Source organism: Carcharhinus amblyrhynchos, chromosome 17 (genome assembly GCF_965287045.1).
Source record: "Carcharhinus amblyrhynchos chromosome 17, sCarAmb.v2.hapA, whole genome shotgun sequence".
Lineage (NCBI taxonomy): Eukaryota > Metazoa > Chordata > Chondrichthyes > Carcharhiniformes > Carcharhinidae > Carcharhinus > Carcharhinus amblyrhynchos.
In genome coordinates, this window is record NC_137340.1 from 36,627,597 (window position 1) to 36,649,056 (window position 21,460).

At 41.9% G+C, this 21,460-nt stretch overlaps 1 protein-coding gene across 3 annotated transcripts in view; it reads left to right on the plus strand.

Annotated features, from left to right (window-relative positions):
* Positions 1-1,970: 1,970 nt before the first annotated feature.
* atrnl1b (attractin-like 1b) overlaps positions 1,971-21,460 on the plus strand; it is an 883,775-nt gene continuing 864,285 nt past the window's right edge. For all 3 annotated transcript variants that reach the window (XM_080205830.1, XM_080205831.1, XM_080205832.1), the window contains exon 1: positions 1,971-2,267. In XM_080205830.1, coding sequence (XP_080061956.1) covers positions 1,975-2,267 — 293 coding nt within the window. In that variant the 5' untranslated portion in view covers positions 1,971-1,974. The remainder of the gene's footprint in view (positions 2,268-21,460) is intronic.

A 21,460-nucleotide genomic window follows, 5' to 3' on the forward strand; every position in this document is an offset into this window, starting at 1 on the left:
GATTCTATGAGTGGCAGAGCAGACTTGACAGCCTGATTCTGCTCTTATATAAGAACATAAGAACATAAGAAATAGGAGCAGGAGTAGGCCATCTAGCCCTTTGAGCCTGCCCCGCCATTCAATAAGATCATGGCTGATCTGTCGTGGCTCAGTTCCACATTCCCGCCCTCTCCACATAACCCTTAATCCCCTCTCTCATCAAAAACCCATCAACCCACGTCTTAAAAATATTTAGCGAGGCAGCCTCCGCCACTTCAATGGGCAGAGAATTCCAGAGATTCACCACCCTTTGAGTGAAGAAGTTCCTCCTCAACTCCGTTCTAAACTGCCCCCCCTTTATCTTGAGGCTGTGCCCCCTAGTCCTACTGTCTTTTTTGAGCGGGAAGAGTCTCTCCACCTCTGTCCTGTCCATCCCATTCATCATCTTATACGTCTCAATGAGATCTCCCCTCATTCTTCTAAACTCCAACGAGTACAAGCCTAGTTTATTCAGCCTCTCCTCATAGCTCAACCCCCTCAACTCCGGTATCAGCCTAGTAAACCTCCTCTGCACTCCCCTATGGTCTTTATCAGAAATTGAACAGAGAAAACGGTATGCACGATTTCTCTTCTTGATTGAATGAAAAGGAGAGAGGGAAATCATTTAAGTGGCCTGATTTTTTTTTAAGATGATAAAATACATTGGAAGGATGAGTGTTTTTTTTATTGTTTGCAGGGACTGGCACATGCACAGCTCTCCTGGAACACTGCCCCTTTAATGAACAGCTTTGTGGCAGTTGGGGGGGAGAAGAAAGTTCTAGAGCTGGAACCGGGTAACTGAACGCTGAGCCCCGGGGCTGGCGATCAGGTGCTGCGAGGGTGGCAGCCTTACCCCTCAGTCAGTGGACAAAAAACAAAAGCAGGGGGTAGTTTTATTCCTGTGTGCTGCGCTTTATCGTGAAAGGACATAAACATATGTAGCCGGAATGATGAGCAGACTTGGAGTTCCCGCTGTCCAGCCGTTGCTGCTTACTTGCTCTCCACACATCTCGGCTGACTTTTTATTTTGCAGACGTTTTAAAAGCTCGGCGCTTTACCTGAAGCCTCGCCAGTCATGTTTCTAAATCATTTTCTGTGTTTTTTTTTGGGGGGGGAGGTGACAGGGGGGAAGGATTGACTTTTAAGAGATAGAGGGGACAAAAAGACGATCGTTTGGAAAGTATCCGACTTCTTTGAAGGGGGAGAAAAAAAAATCAATATTTTGAAAAAAATATTATTTTTTAAAAAGTGCTGAGGCTCCCCCGGCTTTCGGAGTTGGAAGAGGGAGGGAGGGAGGGAGGGAGGAAAAGTTGTTTTTTTTTATTGAGGGAGGAGTCCCCCAGTTTGGGAGGAGTGGGGACAAAAAAAAGGGGGGGGGCTGAAGGGGTAGGGGAGAGAACTTGGGGAGGGTTAAGAATTAATTTGATTTTGAGTGAAGACTCCTAATTTGGGAAGGGGGGAGAGTGGGGGGGGGGGTTAAGAATTAATTTGATTTTGAGTGAAGACTCCTAATTTGGGAAGGGGGGAGAGTGGGGGGGGGGGTTAAGAATTAATTTGATTTTGAGTGAAGACTCCTAATTTGGGAAGGGGGGAGAGTGGGGGGGGGGGGTTAAGAATTAATGTGATTTTATGTAGTGAGGATTCCTAGTTTGGGAGAAGTGGGGGTGTGAAAGGGGGGGGGGGAGAAGTGGGGGTGTGAAGGGGGGGGAGTAGTGGTGGGGGTGAGAGCTGAGGAGGGGGGAGGGTTCAGACTGATATTGAGTGGGAGAAGTGAGGAGTAAAAAAGGGGAAGATAATTGAGGGGGTTGGGAATTGATTTGTTATTTTTCTTGAGGGAGGAGTCCTGGTTTGGAAGGAGTGGATAGTAAAAAAGGGGGGAGAAATTGTCTGCGTGTGTGTGAGTGTGAGGGTTATTTTTTTTTGGGGGGGGGTTTGTCTGGATTACAGCAGGTTAAAATGGCGGCTGTGAACGGCGCTGGGAGCCCGCAAACCGGACCGGCTTTGAGCCGCTGGAGCTGGAGTAAGGGGCCCTCGGCGGCGGCGGCTGTGGTGGCCGCCCGGGACGGCCCGGAGCCCGGCCGCTCCGGTGTCTGCTACGCTCTCCTCTACCTGGTGGTGTCGGCCCGTGTGGGGCTTTGCCGAGACTGCGACAAGGCGCCCTGCATCTACGGCAGATGTGTGAATGGGAGCTGCATCTGCGACCAAGGATGGGTCGGCGAGCAGTGTCAACATTGCGGGGGCAGATTCAAGTAAGACCCCGCTGGGTTCAATCCTTCCGTTCGTTTATTTTGAAATGATAAAGGAAATGAAGCCGCTTCCACTCATTCATCCATTTTAAAACGTGCATTTCCAACGCTGACATTTTTTTTTTGTTTTACAGTAAAGCGAGCATTACTCAGTCCCTGGCCATCGGTTAGATTTTAAGTAACAGCACTTCAAGCGGGTATTTTCATTGTTAATAAGGTTGAACGGTCAGGTAGAGTGTGTATCCAGGGCTCCCCGGGTCTGAGGATGACTGTGTAGCTTCCAAGTGCATTCCTGAACAATTTGTAAATTCCAGCTTTGACACTGATGCATTATTTCCATTGCGGTGAACAAGGATTTTGCTGTTATCACCGTGGTGTAAACGTGTCTTGGGACAGTCAACCCAAGATATTTTATTTGCAATCCTTCATCATCAAACTAAGTTAACTGTATTCATGACTTATAAAGCAGATTGTAGACATCGGTGCTGGGCCTTTTATAATGTGTGAAAGATTGTCAAATAGCCTTGAAGTAACAATTGAAATCTCCCGAGCGACATTGGAGATTAACCTTCTCACGAACAGCAGCACGTCTTCATATTTTCTATAACGTAACTGCAAAGTTTATTGTAGCTCTTGCTTGTTTTTTTTGGAATGCCGCTATCAGTAAAACGTAATGGTTTAATTTGCATAGCGTATCTGCAAATGAACAGTTTACCTAACGACTCATCCCTAATCTGGCGCAAAAGCCCTCTTATCTCTTAAACAATTGATTTTTTTAAAATGCTTTTTCTCACACTATAAAATTGTTTAATATCTGGACTTGGTGATTACAGTGTTCGCACTATACAAGATTTTTGAAGAAAAAGAGGATTAAATTTCGATTTTGCTGTACGTAAACCATTTTCCCACTCAGCAGGACGTCTAGAATTAAAATCCACCAAAATGCTACCCGTTTCCAGCTTTCTTTATATTGTCCTATTCAACCTTTCTGCTGCACTTTATTGCAATTGTAAAGAGTACATCCTTCAACGAAGCACTCATTTGAACACGAAAAGGGAAAGAAGATGAAATGTGTGCTCTTGTACCATTTTGGAAGGTGTGTAACGCCGTTTGTATAAAATTGGTTCTCTCCTTCAATCACTGTACTCCCCCCAGTAAATTATAATCTGGTGCCATACAATTTCTAAGTAGCTGGGTTTGCAATTGATCAATTCTCAGGGTCTTGCCAGTGTTACTATATAGTTAACTACTAAAAATGAGATCAGCATAGTCATGCTTGATTTGGTCCTTTGCTAGTACTTCTTCCTGTCTCACCTTGAGATTGGGTGTTCCCTGAATAGGGACATTACAGGCATAAAGTCATGTTCATGCACTTTGTGGCATAGTGGCACTCAATTGCAATGTATAAACCCCCATTCAAATAGTGCCAAAAATTATGTTCTTGCATATACTTGTCATACAGGTCAACTCCCCCTACCCCTGCTTCCTTCAGCTACGCAGTGCTATTCTTGGACATTCGTTGATCTCAATTTTTCTCCCTTGGAATGCATGTTTTATCTTGTACTGTTAAATTGGTAACAGGGAATCAAGCATGCAATGTATGAGCTAGAAATGATGCCTAGAAATTTAAAACACCACCACACAGGGCAGGCTGCGCATTGAACAGAATTTTATCCTCCAACAAAATGAATGAAGTGTGAAACTGCTTTCAAGGTAGAAGTTTTAACATTTGATAACTTGTCAAATAACTGCTGCAGTGAGGAAATTTGCTGTTAGTGGTAAGAGAATGGAAGAAAAAATCTGTCTTGAAGAAGATGCCCAAGATCAAATGCACCCTTAACAAAGACCAAACACTGGCCTTATCTTGAGAAGCATGTAGCAGATTGGGTCAAATGGCCAGAATAGTGCACCATCATTTGAAATGTAATGTGTAAATAGACACTTGGTTTATCAAATCCTGAGTTGAGCAAAGATTCCAGAGGCAAACAGCTGGTTGGTGTAATGCTTTATGGGACAAAGATTTCTAATGTTGATGGCAGAAGGCCAAGATCAATCAGACAACCAAAAGACCTTGATGTCAAAATTGCCAATATCCAGCCAGTAGTCATCCAACAGTGGCAAAAATGTGAAGACTTGTTAAGTCACAGTGACAACATGAATGAGAAACCCATGAATTTCAGTTATCCCCAACTGCCAAACTGCAGCGTGGAAGGGGTGAAGCCACTCTCATGAAAACAAAAAGACACGGACAAGATTCAAGGTGGGACCAGCTTGCATGACTGGCAGAACAAAATTAAAGAATTTAACACCAAATTTCCTGGATGAGTTTTTGTGCATGTTTGTGAAGATGGGTGGAGTGAAGTTACGGCTTAGTCATGCTTGGAATAGCTATCTTTGTGGCCGACCTGAAGAATGCAGCTTGTTGGTTTGAGGCATGTTCAGATCCCATGTAAGATCGAGAGGTGCCTGTGAAGGAATAACACCCATATTGTAATTATACTGGAGGTCTAACATAGAATAGAAACATAGAATCCCTACAGTGTGGAAAGAGGCCTTTTGGCCCATCAAGCCTGCACCGACCACAATCCCACCCAGCTCCTATTCCTGTAGTCCCACGTGTACCTTGCTAGTCCCTCTGACACTTAACGGTCAATTTAGCATGGCCAATCAGCCTAACTTGCATATCTTTGGACTCTGGGAGGAAACAGCACACTGGAGAAAACCAGTGCAGACATTGAGGGGAATGTGCAAACTTCACACATACAGTGGCTGAAGCCAGGAATCAAACCCAGATCCCTGGTGCTGTGAGGCAGCAGTGCCTGCCACTGTTTTGCCCTAAGTTCAGTCGTTTAGCCTTTAGATGTGTACCTCAACAATTTTAAGGATTGTGTTAATGTGGAATGGGAAAGGTTGACGGTTGAAGGAAACAGAAGCCTATGTGATGTTTATGCAAGTTTGATGTTTTGTGTGGTTTCATAAATTATGCAATGCTGTGGGTTCAGCAAGTGAAGTCAGTTTGTTCAGACCATCCAAGTCGGTAGATGGAGAGGAAGATGATTTATTGTGGAGGGATGATTCTGAAACTGGTCCAGAGGGGGATTCTTTATTGTGATAACAATTGATTTGATGAATTGAATAAATAACTTTTTGCCAGATGCCGAAAATGAACTTCAATTTGTTTACAGCTTTGTGGTCAAAACATTGTATAATTAAAATATTCAGTAAACTGCACATCAATATAAATTTATTGGTGTTTGTTTTTTCACATTTCAAAACAATAGCCACCCTCACTGGTGGTTCACATGACTTTTGGGAGCTTCAAATGTTGCCTTGTATGCTGTGATCTGTGGTGATACCTGTAAATGGGACAATTTGTTTTATTTTCCCATCATTCTGATTCCAGCAGTGACTGCATTTTTGTGTTGTATCTGATTACAATCTGGTACTAGGAAATTGGGTCAAAATGTATATGTTACAATTGTAGAGATTAAAAATAGCAGCACCAGTGGGTTCTGGGAATGCCTTTTTAAAAAGGAGGAACAGAGAAGATTACTTATAAACCAGTGATCGTAGGATCATCATTGTTATAGTGGCTTATGCTGATTTGAAAAATAATCTTGAATTTGGGTTGTATTTACAACCGACATTCATGTAGTACAATGTGTAACTTGATTAAATGATTTTATAATCATTGCATGAAAGCTGCTTTTATTTTGGGATGGTGGCAGTTGAAAGTGAGAGTTTTGAGAGAAGGTGGAGCAGATCTGCAAAAGATGGAAAGAATATATAGCTAATTTATGAGCCACCTTTTTAAAGTTGGCAAATATGAGTTTATCCACCTTTGGAAGAAATAATAGTAGGATGGAATATTATTTCAATGGTGAAAAGTTGCAGCATGCTACTGTGCAGAAGGACCTGGGGGTCCTTGTGCACAAATCACAAAAACTCAGTCTGCAGGTGATCAAGAAGGCGAACGGAAAGTTGGGATAGAATATAAGAGCAGGGAGGTCTTGCTGCAACTGTACAAGGCACTGGTGAGGCCGCGACTGGAGTACTGTGTGCAATTTTGGTCCCCTTATTTGTGAAAGGATATATTGGCCTTGGAGGGATAACAGAGAAGGTTCACCAAGTTGATACCGGAGAAGAGAGGGTTAGCTTATGAGGAGAGATTGAGTGAGTACATTGGGCCTGTACTCAGAGTTTAGAAGGCTGAGGGGGGAGATCTTATAGAGACATGTAATGAAGGGGCTAGATAGGGTAGAGGTAGAGAGATTCTTTCCACTTAAAGGAAACCAGAACTAGAGGGCACAGCCTCAAAGTAAGGGGGGGGTGGCGGGGGGCAGTTTAAAACAGAGTTGAGGAGGAACTTCTTTTCTCAGAGTAGTGAATCTCTGGAATTCTCTGCCTGTTGAAGTGGTGGAGGCTACCTCGTTGAATATGTTTAAGTCACGGGTGGATAGATTTCTGATCGATAAGGGAATTAAGGGTTGTGGGGAGCAGGCAGGTAAGTGGAACTGATTCATTTCAGATCAGCCATGATTTTATTGAATGGCAGGGCAGGCTCGAAGGTCTAGATGGCCTACTCCTGCTCCTATTTCTTATGTTCTTAAAACTGAGGTTGTCCTGAGAACTTGACAGTAAATAAAATATTCTGATCACTATTTGAATATGGGAAATAAGAGTTAACTTATGAACATAATGAGGTAAGACCCAGATAATCTTGTGTGAATAATATTGAGCAGGACCCAGGAGGAACTGCTTTACTCATCATTGAATAGTCTTAGAATCTTTTATGGCCACCTGAAGAGAAGGCATAAGGAAAGGGGTTTTGGTCTTACCTGAAGGACAGTCTGTCTGACATTGTGGTCTCAGTGCACTGGAGTGGCAGTCAGGTTATATGTTCAAGTTTCTGAAGAATTTGTTTTCAAATTGGCATGAACATGGTCCTTTCCTTGGCCTTGAAGGTTCATGTTATGATATGTATGGCATTGAACTGATCAGTCAGTAAAAGTGTTAGTTTGCGAGATGTTTTAAATATTGCAATGCAGTCTTGAAATTAAATCTGAGGCGAGTTATTTTATAGTGGCTTGCTTGGCTTTTAAAAAAAAGAAGTGTTATTAAACCAAACTTGTGTTGCTAATCTATTCTGTCTCTGACCAGGTATAACTTATGAAGCAATTTGCTTTAATACAGGGTTGACTTATAACTAATGTCTCTTCCTATTCTTAATGCACAATCTATATAAGATAAACTGGTACTTCTCAACTGTTGGTTCAGAAAATACAATTCTCCCCTTTTACTTCCTGTTCCAATGATAAGGCATTAATTCCACTGCTGGTGTGTATATCCTTGGGTGGAGTGGTACCCTTTTCACAGTATGCTTCTGTGTGCGGTATTCAATTATGTATTGGGATATTCTTCACTCCCAAACATCTTTAGGGGTAACATTGATTTCTGTAAGTTTCTTTAATGTGCCCAAGGAACTGATCCCACTTGCTCAGACTTTAAGCATGCCATTAGAGCGAAGTGAAGAGAACTTTTTTTGGCTTACTTGTTTATCACCTTGCCCTCATAGGATCTTCATTGGTATCCACAGTGGCTAAGCAAAATGCTGGACAGCAAAGGTGTGAAGAAAATAACAATTACAGGCTATAATTTCATGATGTGACAACAAGTGTGTTTTTGGTTTCTTACTTCAGATACTTTTGAGAGGTCATGAGATATATTTAAAGCAAAGCACTGCAGTTTGTTTTCTGTTCACCACTCCCGATTATTGTGTTTTCAGTGCTTGTGCAAATTGTGACTACTTTACTCAAGAAGGGAGGGAGACAGAAAACAGGAAATTACAGGTCAGTAGGCCTAAAATCTTGTCATCAGGAAAATGTTAGCCATTATTAAAAATGTTTTGGGGCATGCAAAAATCAGGCAGAGTTAACATGGTCTTGAGAAAAGTAAATATTGGAGTTAATCCTTACAGTGCAGGAGAACTTACTGAGTCTGCACCAACTCTTCCAAAGAGCAACTTGCCACCCATCCCATAACCCTGCTCATTTAGCATAGATGATCCACCTAACAACATATACATCTTTTGGACTGTGGGAGAAACTGGAGCACCTGGAGAAAACCCACAGAGAGAAGGTGCGAACTCCACATGGACAGTCATTCAAGGCTAGAATATTGAACTTGGTTCCCTGGTGCTGTGAGGCAGTAATACTAACTACTATGCCACCATGCTGTTCAATTCTTTTGAAGGAGCCACGTGTATGGGAGATAGGTTCTTTACTCAGAGTGGATGGGGTGTGGAATGCACTGCCTGCTGTGATAGTGGATTTGGACACTTTAGGAACTTTCAAGTGGTTATTGGATAGGCACGTGGAGCACACCAGAATGATAGGGAGTGGGATAGCTTGACCTTGGGTTTTGGACATAGCTCGATACAGCATCGAGGGCCGAAGGGCCTGTACTGTTCTATGTTCTAAAGGACGATTGATAGATGGACTGTATGCTATTTATTGCTAGGGGAGTAGTTCAGCTATACAAGATGTTGGTAAGACCACATCAAGAGTATTGTGTACAGTATTAATCTTATTTAAGGAAGGGTGTAAGCAACGTTTATAATAGCTGACATGGGCAGATCAGCTTATGAGGAAAGGTTGGACAGGCTTGGCTTATTGTTGGAGTTAAAAAAAAGAGCTGACTTGATTGAAGCACAACACCTAAAGAGGGCTTGACAGGTGGATGTGGCAACGATGTTTCCTCTTGTGGGAGAATCTAGAGCTAGGGGTCACTTTAAAAATGAAGGATTGCCCATTTAACTCGGATGAGAATTTCTTTTCTGCTCGGGTCAAGATTCTTTGGAAAGTTCTTCACAAGGCAGTGGAAGCAGAATCTTTGAATATTTTTAAGCTAGAGGTTAAGCAAGAGGATGAAAAGTTAGTGGGAATGTGTAGTTGAGGTTGCAATCAGACTGCCTATCATTGAATGCTGAAGTGGCTGAGTGGCCTACTCCTGTTTCCAATTCGTACATTCTTGTATATCTTTGTATGTTGGGAAAGAGGTCTGAATTGCATCTAACACAAATGCAAAATACTAAAATGCTGGTAATCTGAAATAAAAATAGAATGCTGAAAATACTCGGCAGGTCAGGTTGTATCTCTGGAGAAAAATTTAATATTTTAGGTGGATAACCCTGTTTTTTCTACAGACACGACAGGATCTGCTGATTTACTTTTAGCTTGCATCCTGACGTTTCAATTAGATACAAGGTAATAGTATTTTGCTTCTCAATGTCTTGTCTTAACTTATTCTGTGCACATATTTCACTATGCCATATAAGTTTTAGTTTCCTTTTAAGCCTGTGTCTATCTTATAAGAGGATTTAGTTTTATATAGCTTATTATCTTGAATATACAAATTGCTTCACTCATTTAATTGCTTTTTGAAATGTCGTTCAGGTTGTTAAGTGTGCAAGTGTGTCAATCAACTTGTAAAACATGATCCTGCAAACAGAAAATGAAACAAATAACCAGTTAAGCTGTTTTGGTGATAATGGAGGGAGCAACAGGAGAATTGTCTCCTTGTTTCTCAACAGTGTGAGAGGAAGGACCTTTTCCTTTGTTCTTTCAACAATAGACAGGTGAAACATTTAGTTTAACGTTCCATTGTGATGGTAGGATCATGTTATGTTGCTGTACAGTAAGAAGTCTCACAACACCAGGTTAAAGTCCAACAGGTTTATTTGGTTGTACAAGCTTTAGGAGTGTTGCTGTTTCTTCAGGTGAGCTAACAGTCTACTGACATTACTTCAAAGCCCACCATCACCTGGGGAATTTAAATCCAATTAAATAAGTCTGGAATAATAACCTGGTGTCAGTAATAATGATAATGAAATTGTTAGATTTCCTTAACTCATCAGGTTCTCCAATCGCTTTTTTTGATGGGAGAGGAAATTGTTGCTGTTGCCTAGCTGACCTGTATGACTCCTGACCCATTGTAATGTGGTTGATCCTTAACTACCCTCTGAAATGGCCTAGCAAGCCACTCTGAGAAAATTTGGATTGATCTAGGTACTGGATTTGGATATGGGCACAGTTGAGAAGCTGTCCCATTGATATGAACATATAACCATACAAAATAGGAGTAGGCCACAGCCCCTCGAGCCTGCTGTTTCATTCGATGAGATCATGTCATACTCGCAAACATACCTTTAACAACTGAAATCCTAAACATCATCATGATCACCACTGTTCTGACCTACCTGCAGAACAGACCCATTAGAAATGATTTCCAGCCAGGTGGCAGTGGCCCTGAGAGGCCTTCCCTTACCATTGATTCTGGACTGCTGAAATTTCCTGGCACCTGAAAGAACACGGGCAAGGAAACCACTGATTTCCTACCCGTTGCCCTCACGTGGTTGATGAAGTAGGACAAAGTTGCCAGATAATGGCCATGCTAAGTGTTAGCAACCAACGTGAGAGGAAACCCCACTTGATCTCCTTTTTCTTGGATAGGTGTACTTGCCATGACAATAGTAGGAGTTAACACTGCACACTGCTTATGGAAACAAAGTCCCACCTTCAGGGTTGTGGGTGCAGCATCATTGAATATATTTTAAAGCTGAGATGAGCAGGTTTTTGATCTCGTGAGGGATTAAGGGATATGGGGAGGAGGCGGGAAATGGACTAGAAGCCCAAGGCCAACCATGAATATATTGATTGGCAGAGCAGACTCAATCGGCTGTATGGTCTCCTCTTGCTGCTTCTTACATTTGTACTGAGGGAAGCTCCTCAAAAAAGATTTACAAAATTACTTTATAAAAATAAGTCACAAAACTGATTAACGTGCACTTCAGAATTCAAATTTTAACGATACCCTGACACGGCACAGCGGTTAGCGCTGCTGCTTCACAGCACCAGGGACCCAGGTTTGATTCCCGGCTTAGGTCACTGTCTGTGCAGAGTTTGTATGTTCTCCCCATGCCTATGGGGTTTCCTCCAGGTGCTCTGGCTTCCTTCTACATTCCAAAAATGGGCAGGCTAGGTGGATTGGCTACGCCAAATTGTCCCTTTAGTGTCAGGGGGAACTACTAGGGTAAGTGCATGAGATTATGGGGATAGAGTCTAGGTGGGATTGTGATACGGTGCACACTCGATGGGCCGAATGGCCGCCTTGTGTGCACTGTAAGGTTCTACGAAATCCCAACACATTCAAAGGGTAAGACAGAGTCCCTGCAGGGATTGATGTTCCTGGGAAAAACACCTTTTGGCCAATGGAAAAACTTCCTGAAAAAGCATCAAGTTTGAAGGATTTTGACTCTGAAGACAGATCGCTGATTGTTCATTATTTTCGCAACTTGATTTAATCTAATCCTGCGTGCAGCAAAATCTGGGCAACAATTTTTAGTTTGGGCTTTTAAGTGCCAAATAACATTTGAAACAATCACCAACAAAAGGGAACTAAAACACCTTTGTTGATATTCCACGGCATTACCATTGTTGAATCTCCCAGTGATCTTCGCTGTGGATGGTCAAAGTCCTGGAACTCCCTCCATCACAGCAGTTGTGTTCCTACACTACTGTAGCACCAACAGTTCAAGAACGTAGTTCACCACCACCTCCTGGAAGGCAATTGGGGTGACCTTCAAAATGCTGCATTAGCCGTAAAGCCATAGAATCATTACAGTGCAGAAAAAAGCTATTTGCCCACCCACTCTCTGAAAAAGCTTCCCGCCATGTCCTCCCCTTTGCACTGCACATATATTTTGGCTAATTCCCCTTTCTTCCCACAGTCCAAAGACTATGGGAGGAAAATTGTGCAGACTTCACACAGATAGTTGTGCAAGGCTGGAATTGAACCTTGGTTCCAGGTGCTGTGTAAAACTCCCTCTACATTGTCCCCGTCAAACACTTCCAGGTACAGCATGGTGTTAGATAAAGAGTAAAGTCAGCAACACTTGCATCCCATGAACTAAGAAAATGCACATTAGTGTACTCTGGAGAAATGTTTCCTTTTTTTTATTGCCACCGTTGTAGCACCTAACTATGAATGTAACTACATTCTGCACCCTCTCCTTTTCCTTCTTGATGAACCGTATGCTTTGTCTGCATAATGTCCGAGAAAAAATAATTTTCATTGTATACTAATACATGTGACAATAAATCGAATTCCTTTGCCTTTTTTCCAAGACGTAGTTTGTTATTTAACTTCTACCTATCCCAGACCTTTCCTCTTCTGTTTCTTTCTCCCCTTTTCTCTTTCAACAGCATAAAAGCCATCACATTTCTGCCTGCCTTTGGTCCTGAAGAATTGTATTCGACTCAACATTGACTTTTTTTTGCTTCACAAATGTTGTCAGATGTGCTGAATATCTCTAGCATTTTGCAGATACTGGAAGTCTGAAATAAAAACAGTGCTTTTGCATTTAATATAATAACTTGCTTACATCCCATAATTGTGATGCCATTCAAATTCAGTGCCTGGCTTATTAACACACTGTTTCTTTGCAACTGCAGCAAATAGTTGCAAAGTGAACATTAAACCTCCATGGACTCACTTTTTATTGTAAAACTTACAATGTTACTTAAATGTCACTCATTTCCCAAGCCTGACACATGACATCAACGCTGTTGTTTTTTTTAAAATGCCAGGCATTTCAACTGGAGACCCTACCTGAGTATATTTTCTTTCTATTTTATCCAGCATCAAAAAATCATATCTATTCTTTTTACTAATTATGACTTAAAGCTACAGACAAAATTGTATTGTTTGGCTTCAAATTGTTGCGCAAATTATTTATTTACTAAATTTGAGAAATTTCTCAACTTCAAACTTACTTTTGGAAAACAGTATGTGATTGAGCAAATTTATTTCCGTCATGATATCACCCTGGTTATGTCACTTTGGAAACCAGTGTGCTTATATATTTGACTGAAATCCACTTTTGTAAAAGCTGATGTATGGTCTAAACTTACTTGAACCACAACAAAAATCAGCATGTTGGTCTTTTTGAGAATCTGGTTTGTTTGCCATGCAGTGTTCCACAGTAATGTGCTTAATTTATTGGTGGTGTTGAGTGGTGTATTCTTGTTTGAAGTGCGCAAGCTGACTTCATACGCATCTTGAAAGGTGAAATCTGCTTTGTGTAGTATGAACTGAACATTAGAAACAGCTAGTTCATTAAATTAAAATATGCATTTGCCTTTCCATCCTCATTGGATGCTTTTGGCTTGGTCCTTTGGAGATAAGTTATGAGGCAATTTTTCTATGCCATGAGCTCGTTTTGTTTGGGCAAATTACCAGCCCATACTCCTCGACTATACAAGTGTTTATGCCAAAATCATGACTGAATAATAGTCTCTTTCCACCGTGTGCTACTGTTTTGAAATTTTGAGGGAGAACATTTGTCCCTTTCATCCTCTGATAACATGACGATAGAGGAATGAAGTCAGAGATTTTTGTACTGTAGATACTCCACTAATGCATATGGCGCAGATTTTTCATGTCCTTGCATTCATGCCATGCTCAATTCTTTTTGCCAAATCTCACGTGTGTGATGGATTGCTAGATCTCTTTAAACTTTGTTTAATTGGAAGACGCCTAAGGTTTTGGTCCAAATTAACCGTTCTCATTCTTGGCTAATGTTCTTGTATGAGTAATAATTCTCAGTTTAGAGAATAATTTGAACTTTATTTTCTGTGCAAGTTCTGTATTGTAATTCTGTAAATGACATGATACACAATGCAAAAACAGGGCATTTGGCCCAACCAGTCTATGCTGGCATATGTGCTGCACTTGAATTGCCCCCTGTCTTTTCTCAACTAAATTTACCATAACCTTTAATTACCTTCCTTGGTTTGTCTTGCTTTGCCTTAAATGCTTCTATACTGTTCACTTCAGTCACTTCCCATGGTAGTGCATTCCACTTCTTCTGACCATTCTCTGGGTAAAATTTCTTTTGAATTTCCTGTTGCATTTCTTTAGATGTCATCAATATGAGATGGTCACCTAGTTATGTTCCAGAAGGAAACGTTTTGAGATTAAATATGAAAGTTGTTCATGTTTGTAAATGATCTTGTGTCTCTCTAATAATGTATTATAGGACCATTCAGTTGCATTGATTACAACTTGACGTCTGTGTGACTAAGCAGAACAATACCATTGAACAGCCATCTTGATTTCTAGTTTGTGCTGAGTGAACTAATTTTACCTGGTGCAGTAGTTGTAGTTGACCTCAGCACTTCTGGATTAAATAGGATAAAGTTTCTCCTCTTGATCATAATTGTGTGTTTTTTAAAAAATACATTTATAGGGCATGGTTGCTGCTGGCTGCATTAGCATTTATTACCCATCCCAAAATTTCTTAAAGTAGTGGTGAGCCATTTCTTTGAGCTGCTGTCATCCCTGTGACGTAGGTACATCCATAGGGATATTGGGGAGGGAGTTCCAGGAATTTGACTCGGTAACAGTAAAGAAACGACAATATATTTCCAAGTCAGAATGGTATGTTGCTTAGGGGGGAAGGTGATGTTCTCATGCACATGCTGCCCTTGTCCTTTTAAGGTGGTAGAGGTCACTGGTTTAGACAGTGCTGTGAAAGAAATCTTGATGAGTTTCTGCAGTGCATTTTGTGGATGGTACACTGCTGCCACTGTCAGTGATGCTGCATATAGGCACACTATTTCAGTATCAGAAGAATCACAAATGCTGCTGAGGATTAACCTTCTGACGGAAGGAAGGTGTTCGAAGCAGCTGAAAATGAGCACTACCCTGAAGAACTCCTGCAATAATGTTCTGGGACTGGAGATGATTGACTTCTAACAGCCCAAACCATCTTCAAATCTGTGGGAATCTGTGTTGAAATGTATTCCACGTCATGCAGCATGTTGGAGGATATCCTTAATGTGAAGGCTAAACGTTGCCTTTTGCAAGATGGTTAAGAACGGGGTCAAGTTATTTTTTCTTTTTGTTGGTTCCTTATCTACTTGCCACAAACCCAGTCTACAAGAACAGAAGAGATAAAAACAGGAAAGGAACATAAGGCTGGTCAAGCCTGCCCTGATGTGGAGATGCTGGTGTTGGACTGGTTTAAGTCCAACCAATTTATTTGATAGTAAACTCACAAGCTTTCAGGGTTTGCCCTTCGTCAGGTGAATGGAGAGTTCTGGTCTCGGACAGAGCATATAACAGCCGGCCCTGACATTTAATATGATTATGGCTGATCTTGGGCTTCAGTTCCAATTTCTCGCTCATTTCCATATACCTTGATTCCTGATGGATCATTGGTCTCTCTGTCTTTAATGTATTCAATGATGGAGCATCCACTGTTCGCTGGGGCAGAGAATTCCAAAGATTTCAAACCCTTTGAGTGAAGTAATTCTTCTCATGGAACCATAGAAAACAGAAGTCTCGATCCGAAATGCTCAGCCCCTTATCCTGAGACAAAGCCCTTTGATTCTCTGACCAGTGGAAAAAAAATGCCCTTTTTAAAGCCTTTTTGTAATATTGTACGTGTCAACGAGGTCACCTCTTACTCTTCTAAACTCAGAAAATAGACCCAATTTGTTTGGCCCCTCATCCCAGGGACCAATTTAATGAACCTTCTCTATACTACCTCTAGTACAATTCTATCTTGAATGTGGAGATCAAAACTGTGCACATTACTCTAGATGTCTCATGATCCCTTACAATTCTAGCAAGACTTTATTCTTGTGCTCTAATCTCTTGCATTAAGTGCCAACATGCCATTTATCTTCACAATTGCTTGCTGCATCTGATTGCTAATTTCCAACTTTCTTTGTGTGAGCATACCATAGTCTCTTTGAACATCAATACGTACAAGTTTCTCACCTTTTAAAAAGAAATTCAGTTCTTCTTTTGACCAAAGTGAATAACTTCACACTTTCCCGCATTTTAATCCAGCTGCCATTTCTTTATCCACTATTTTTATCCTATCTACGTCTCCTTGCAGCCTCTTTACCCTCCCAGCAGCTTACCTTTCCACTCGGCTTTGTCATCCGCAAACTTAGATGAAGAGATGAATAGCTGAGACCCAGTGCTGATCTTTGCAATACTCCATTGTTCACAACCTGTAATTGGAAAAATCCAAATTATGTTCTCTTTCTGCTTTTCTGTTAACCAAACCGCTGTCTGTGCTGATATATTGTCTCCAAATCTGTGCGCTTACCTAGGACCTTTTTGTGTGGCACCTTTTACCCAAATGCTTTTAGAAATCCAGGTATGTTACATTGTTACAACAGCAGGAAACTGTGACCTAGTGAGAGTTACCTACAACTTCAGCTGCTGTAAAGTTGATCACTTTTCTGGGAAGTTTCCACATGAATGATGCTGCAGACTTGTTGCATAGAATTTCACGCCTGGACGGTGTCAAGATCCATTTCAAATTGGGACATTCTTGAAAGGAAGGTATTAAAGATGCAAAGTGTTGAACTTTGATTAGCTGTTCTTTTGATGGGACCTACTAAGCAACCAAGTACTCATTAGGTAGGAGGATGAAACAACCCCCATCTCCTGTTGATTTAATATATTGAAATGTGTTGATGCTTTTGGAGATAAAAAGATCATAAAATGGACTTAGTTGGTCAACAACAATGATGCAGGGGATGCTGATTGAATTGCCTTTTGGGAATAAACTCTGACCCTAAGTGCTTGTCTTTACACATTGCTATACTGCTCTAATGCCTTGACCTTTTCTCTTTTTTAGATTTTTAAATCTCTTTTTTTCATCCTTGCATCTCCATCCCTCTACTATTAGTTCAAAGCCCTTTCCCACAGTCCTAATTATACATTTGACCAGTGGGCTGGTCTCAAAGTGTAGCCTATCCTAGCGGAATAGCTTACTCTTCTATGGGAACTGATCCCAGTGCCCCATGATTCAAAACCCCCTTCTTCCCAGATTATTTCTTGAACCATACATTTAATTCTCTTATTTGTTTGACCCTGGCAGTTGGCATGTGGCTACGGTAACAAGACATTAATAGCTTTGTTCTGCATTTAAACTTGGACTGTCGCTCCTAAAGTTCTCTTTTTTGTAGAACTGGGAATACTGATGTGCTATTTCCCATATGAGCCACAACAACTGGATCCTCCCTGTCCTACTCCAGGTTTCTCTCCAGCTGCAAGATGATGACTTAATCCTGTCACTGGACAGACAGCGAATGTGATCTTTGGAGTTGCAGAGAACTTTACCTATCCCCCGGCTCTGCTGTCTCCTTTCCCTACCATATTTCTTTGCCTCCACCAACTTGAATGACATCTTTCACCATGATGCCACAGCCAGGCTGCTCATCCACTTTGCAGTCCTTTTTCCTCATTCACGCAAGCACAAGTAGCTTCTGGACAAAGCCGGGGACTGAGACTGGTGTTTATTGGTAGGGGGATTGAATTTAGGAGTCGCAGCGTTATGTTGCAACTGTACACAACTCTGGTGCGGCCGCACTTGGAGTACTGTGTGCAGTTCTGGTCCCCACATTACAGGAAGGATGTGGAGGCTTTGGAGAGGGTGCAGAGGAGGTTTACCAGGATGTTGCCTGGTATGGAGGGGAGGTCCTATGAGGAGAGGCTGAGGGATTTGGGGTTGTTTTCGCTGGAAAGAAGGCGGCTAAGAGGGGATCTTATTGAAACATATAAGATGATTAGAGGTTTAGGTAGGGTGGATAGTGATAGCCTTTTTCCTCTGATGGAGAAATCTAGCACGAGGGGGCATGGCTTTAAATTAAGGGGGGGTTGTTATAGGACGGATGTCAGGGGTAGGTTCTTTACCCAGAGGGTGGTGAGGGATTGGAATGCCCTGCCTGCTGCAGTTGTAAATGCGCCTAGTTTGGGGGCGTTTAAGAGATTGGTGGATAGGTTTATGGACGAAAAGGGATCGGTTTAGGTTAGTGGGTCATTGTTTTGTAACTGGTCGGTGCAACATCGTGGGCCGAAGGGCCTGTTCTGCGCTGTAATGTTCTATGAGACTTCTCTGTCACTACCTACTGGATTCCCTTTTCTGCCTGACTTGCAGTTATGCCCTCCTGTCCCTGATGAGTGGCCAACTCTGCCTATCTCAAAGGCGGTGACCACCACCTGCTGAGTAATTTCTTAGTGCTGAGGTAATTTCCCGCTCCCTATGTTGTTACTGGACTAGTAATCCAAAGACCAAAGCAAAGCTGCAATTGCCTTTATTTTTGAAAAATTCCTGCATCATACCTAAACTGATTTCAATCAAACAAAACCACCATCTAATGGAAGTTGCACCTTGAAACGCAATCACTCTGGCAGCAATTTCTATCTCTACTGGAGTTGTACTTGGGCGAGGAAGAGAGATCATGGGCATTGATGCTTGTTTCTTAGGGGCCCCTTTTTATTCCCTCCACTTCTTCCAACTTTCATACTCCCTCTTAATCATGTATGACATTCTCCCTTCAATATTCAAGTTAATTCACCAATCACAGAAGGATGTGAGTACAACGCTAACATTGTTGTCATCTGGTTACAAATCCAATTGTATGATATGCAGTTTGATTCATCAGTGTTAAGTGTAGTAATGATATAGCTTGTGTGACTGTCATGGCTGATCCTACTGTGACTCTTACCTGAGAGTACAAATTTTACTTTATTTGATTTATTACTGTCACATGTATTAACATGCAATGAAAAGTATTGTTCCTTGCTTGCTATACATACAAAACATACTATTCGTAGAGAAGGAAATGAGAGAGTGCAGAATGTAGTATTACAGTCATAAGTAGGGTGTAGAGAAAGATCAGCTTAATGCAAGGCAAGTGCATTCAAATGTCTGACAGCAGCAGGGAAGAAGCTGCTCTTGAGTCGGTTGGTACGTGACCTCAGACAGTATCTCCTTCCCGAAGGAGAAGGCGGAAGAGTGTCCGGGGTGCACGGGGTCCTTAATTATGCTGACTGCTTTTTTGAGGCAGTGGGAAGTATAGACAGAGTGACTGGATGGGAGGCTGGTTTGAATGATGGATTGAGCTACATTCATGACCTTTTGTAGTTCCTTGCAGAATTGGGCAGAGCAGGAGCCATACCAAGCTGTGATACAACCAGAAAGAATGCTTTTTATGATGCATCTGTAAAAGTTGGTGAGAGTTGTAGCTGACATGCCAAATTTCCTTAAGTCTCCTGAGAAAGTAGAGGCGTTGGTGGGCTTTCTTAACTGTCGTGTTGGCATGGGAGGACCAGGACAGGTTATCGATGATATGGACACCTAATAACCTGAAGCTCTCAACCCTTTTCTACTTCGTCTGCGTTGATGTAGACAGGGACATGTTCTCTACGCTTCCTGATGTTGATGACAGTCTCCTTCATTTTGTTGACATCTGTTGCCGCGTCAGTTCACCAGAGTCTCTATCTCATTCTGCCTCGTCATTTGGTAGGGTTCTGACCCACTATGGTGGTGTTGTCACCAAATGTGAAAATCGAGTTGGAGGGGAATTTGGCCACACAGTCAAAGACATATAAGGATTATCGTTGGGAGCTGAGAGCACAGCCTTGTGGGGCACTGGTATTGAGGATGATCGTGGAGCAGATGTTGTTGCCTATCCTTACTGATTGTGGTCTGCGAGTTAGGAAGTTCAGGATCCAGTCGCAGAGGGAGGTGCGAGACCCAGGCCACGGAGTTTGGAGATGAATTTTGTGAGAATAATAGCGTTGAAGGCTGAGCTGTAGTTAATAAATAGGAGTCTGACGTAGGTGTCCTTGTTATCTAGGCGTACCAGGGTTGGGTGCAGAGTCAGGGAAATGGCGTCTGTGGACTTGTTGCAGCGGTAGGCAAACTTTAGTGGATCCAGGTTGCCTGGGAGGCTGGAATTGATTTGTGCCATAACTAACTTTTCAAAGCACTTCATAATAGTGGACGTTATAGCCACCGTCTTGATAGTCATTATGGCTTTTCTTTGGTACTGGGATTATAGTTGTCACCGTGAAGCAGATAGGGATCTCAGATTGTTGTAAAGAGAGGTTGAAGATGTCTGCGAATACCCGCGCCAGCTGATCTGTGCAGGATCTGAGTGCTTGTTAGGATACTCCATCCAGGCTCGTCGCTTTCAGTGGGTTGATCTTCAAGAAAGCTGCTTCGACATCTGTATTGGTGACCCCAGATACTGGTTCTTCCAGGGTGGAGGACATGCTCTCGCTGACCTCTTTTTCCAAACAGGCTCAGGATGCATTGAACTCAAGGAGTGGTGCATTGGTGCCAGCGATTTTACATACCTTCATCTTGTAACTGCAGGTCATTGGTGAGATCACATCTTGAATACCGTGTGCCGTTTTGGTCCCTTGTATAAGGAAGATGCAGGTGCATTGCAGGCAGTTAAGAAGAGGTTTACCAGATTGCTATCTGGGTAAGATTTCCCTTCAGAAAGTTGGTTCAGACTCAGTGCATTCCAGCACTACAGGGATTCTAGGATCCTAAATGATCTTTATCAGGTTGATGCGCAAAGGATGAGCGGGCACTCTCAGAATGAGGGGGCAGTGTTTTGAATTTAGGGATTCCCTTTTAGGTCAGAGATCAGGAGAAATTTTTCTGTGGCTTGTGTAACTTTGGAATGCCCAGCCTCAGAAGGCAGTTAGAGATGGATCATTGAATTTTTTTAAAGACAGAGTTGATTGATTCCTTTTGTCTAATGAGGATAAAAAGTTACAGGAACTTGAAACACAAACAGATCAGCCATGATGTTTTCAAATGACTGAGCAGGCTTGAGGGGCTGAATGGCCTGCTCCGTTTTCATGTGTGTATGTATTATCTACTTTGCCATCAGATGTCCAGTTGCCTTACATTTAACAATTTAACATCCAACCCGTTATTTTTCTGCAAATTATATTATGAAATTTATGAATTATGAACTATATACCTGCAATAGGAAGGGGGTTGATTCTTTTTCAGATATTCTTCCTCCTTGGTCAACTGGAATTGTAATCATATCATGTGGCACATGTGATTGCATCACAATCTTTTTGGAAGTTGTTGTTGAACTACAGTTTAGGAATATACATTTGTAGCCTACTTCCATCTGGCAAGATGCAATTAAAAGGAAATAATCCAAATGTTGGAAGGGTGATACCAAAACAGAAGTTACTGGAAATATACAGCCATCATCTGTAAGAGGAAAAGAAATCTAAAGATTTGGAGTCGTGTGAAAAACCTGAAATCAATTTATTTAAAACAAAGCTGCTCAGCA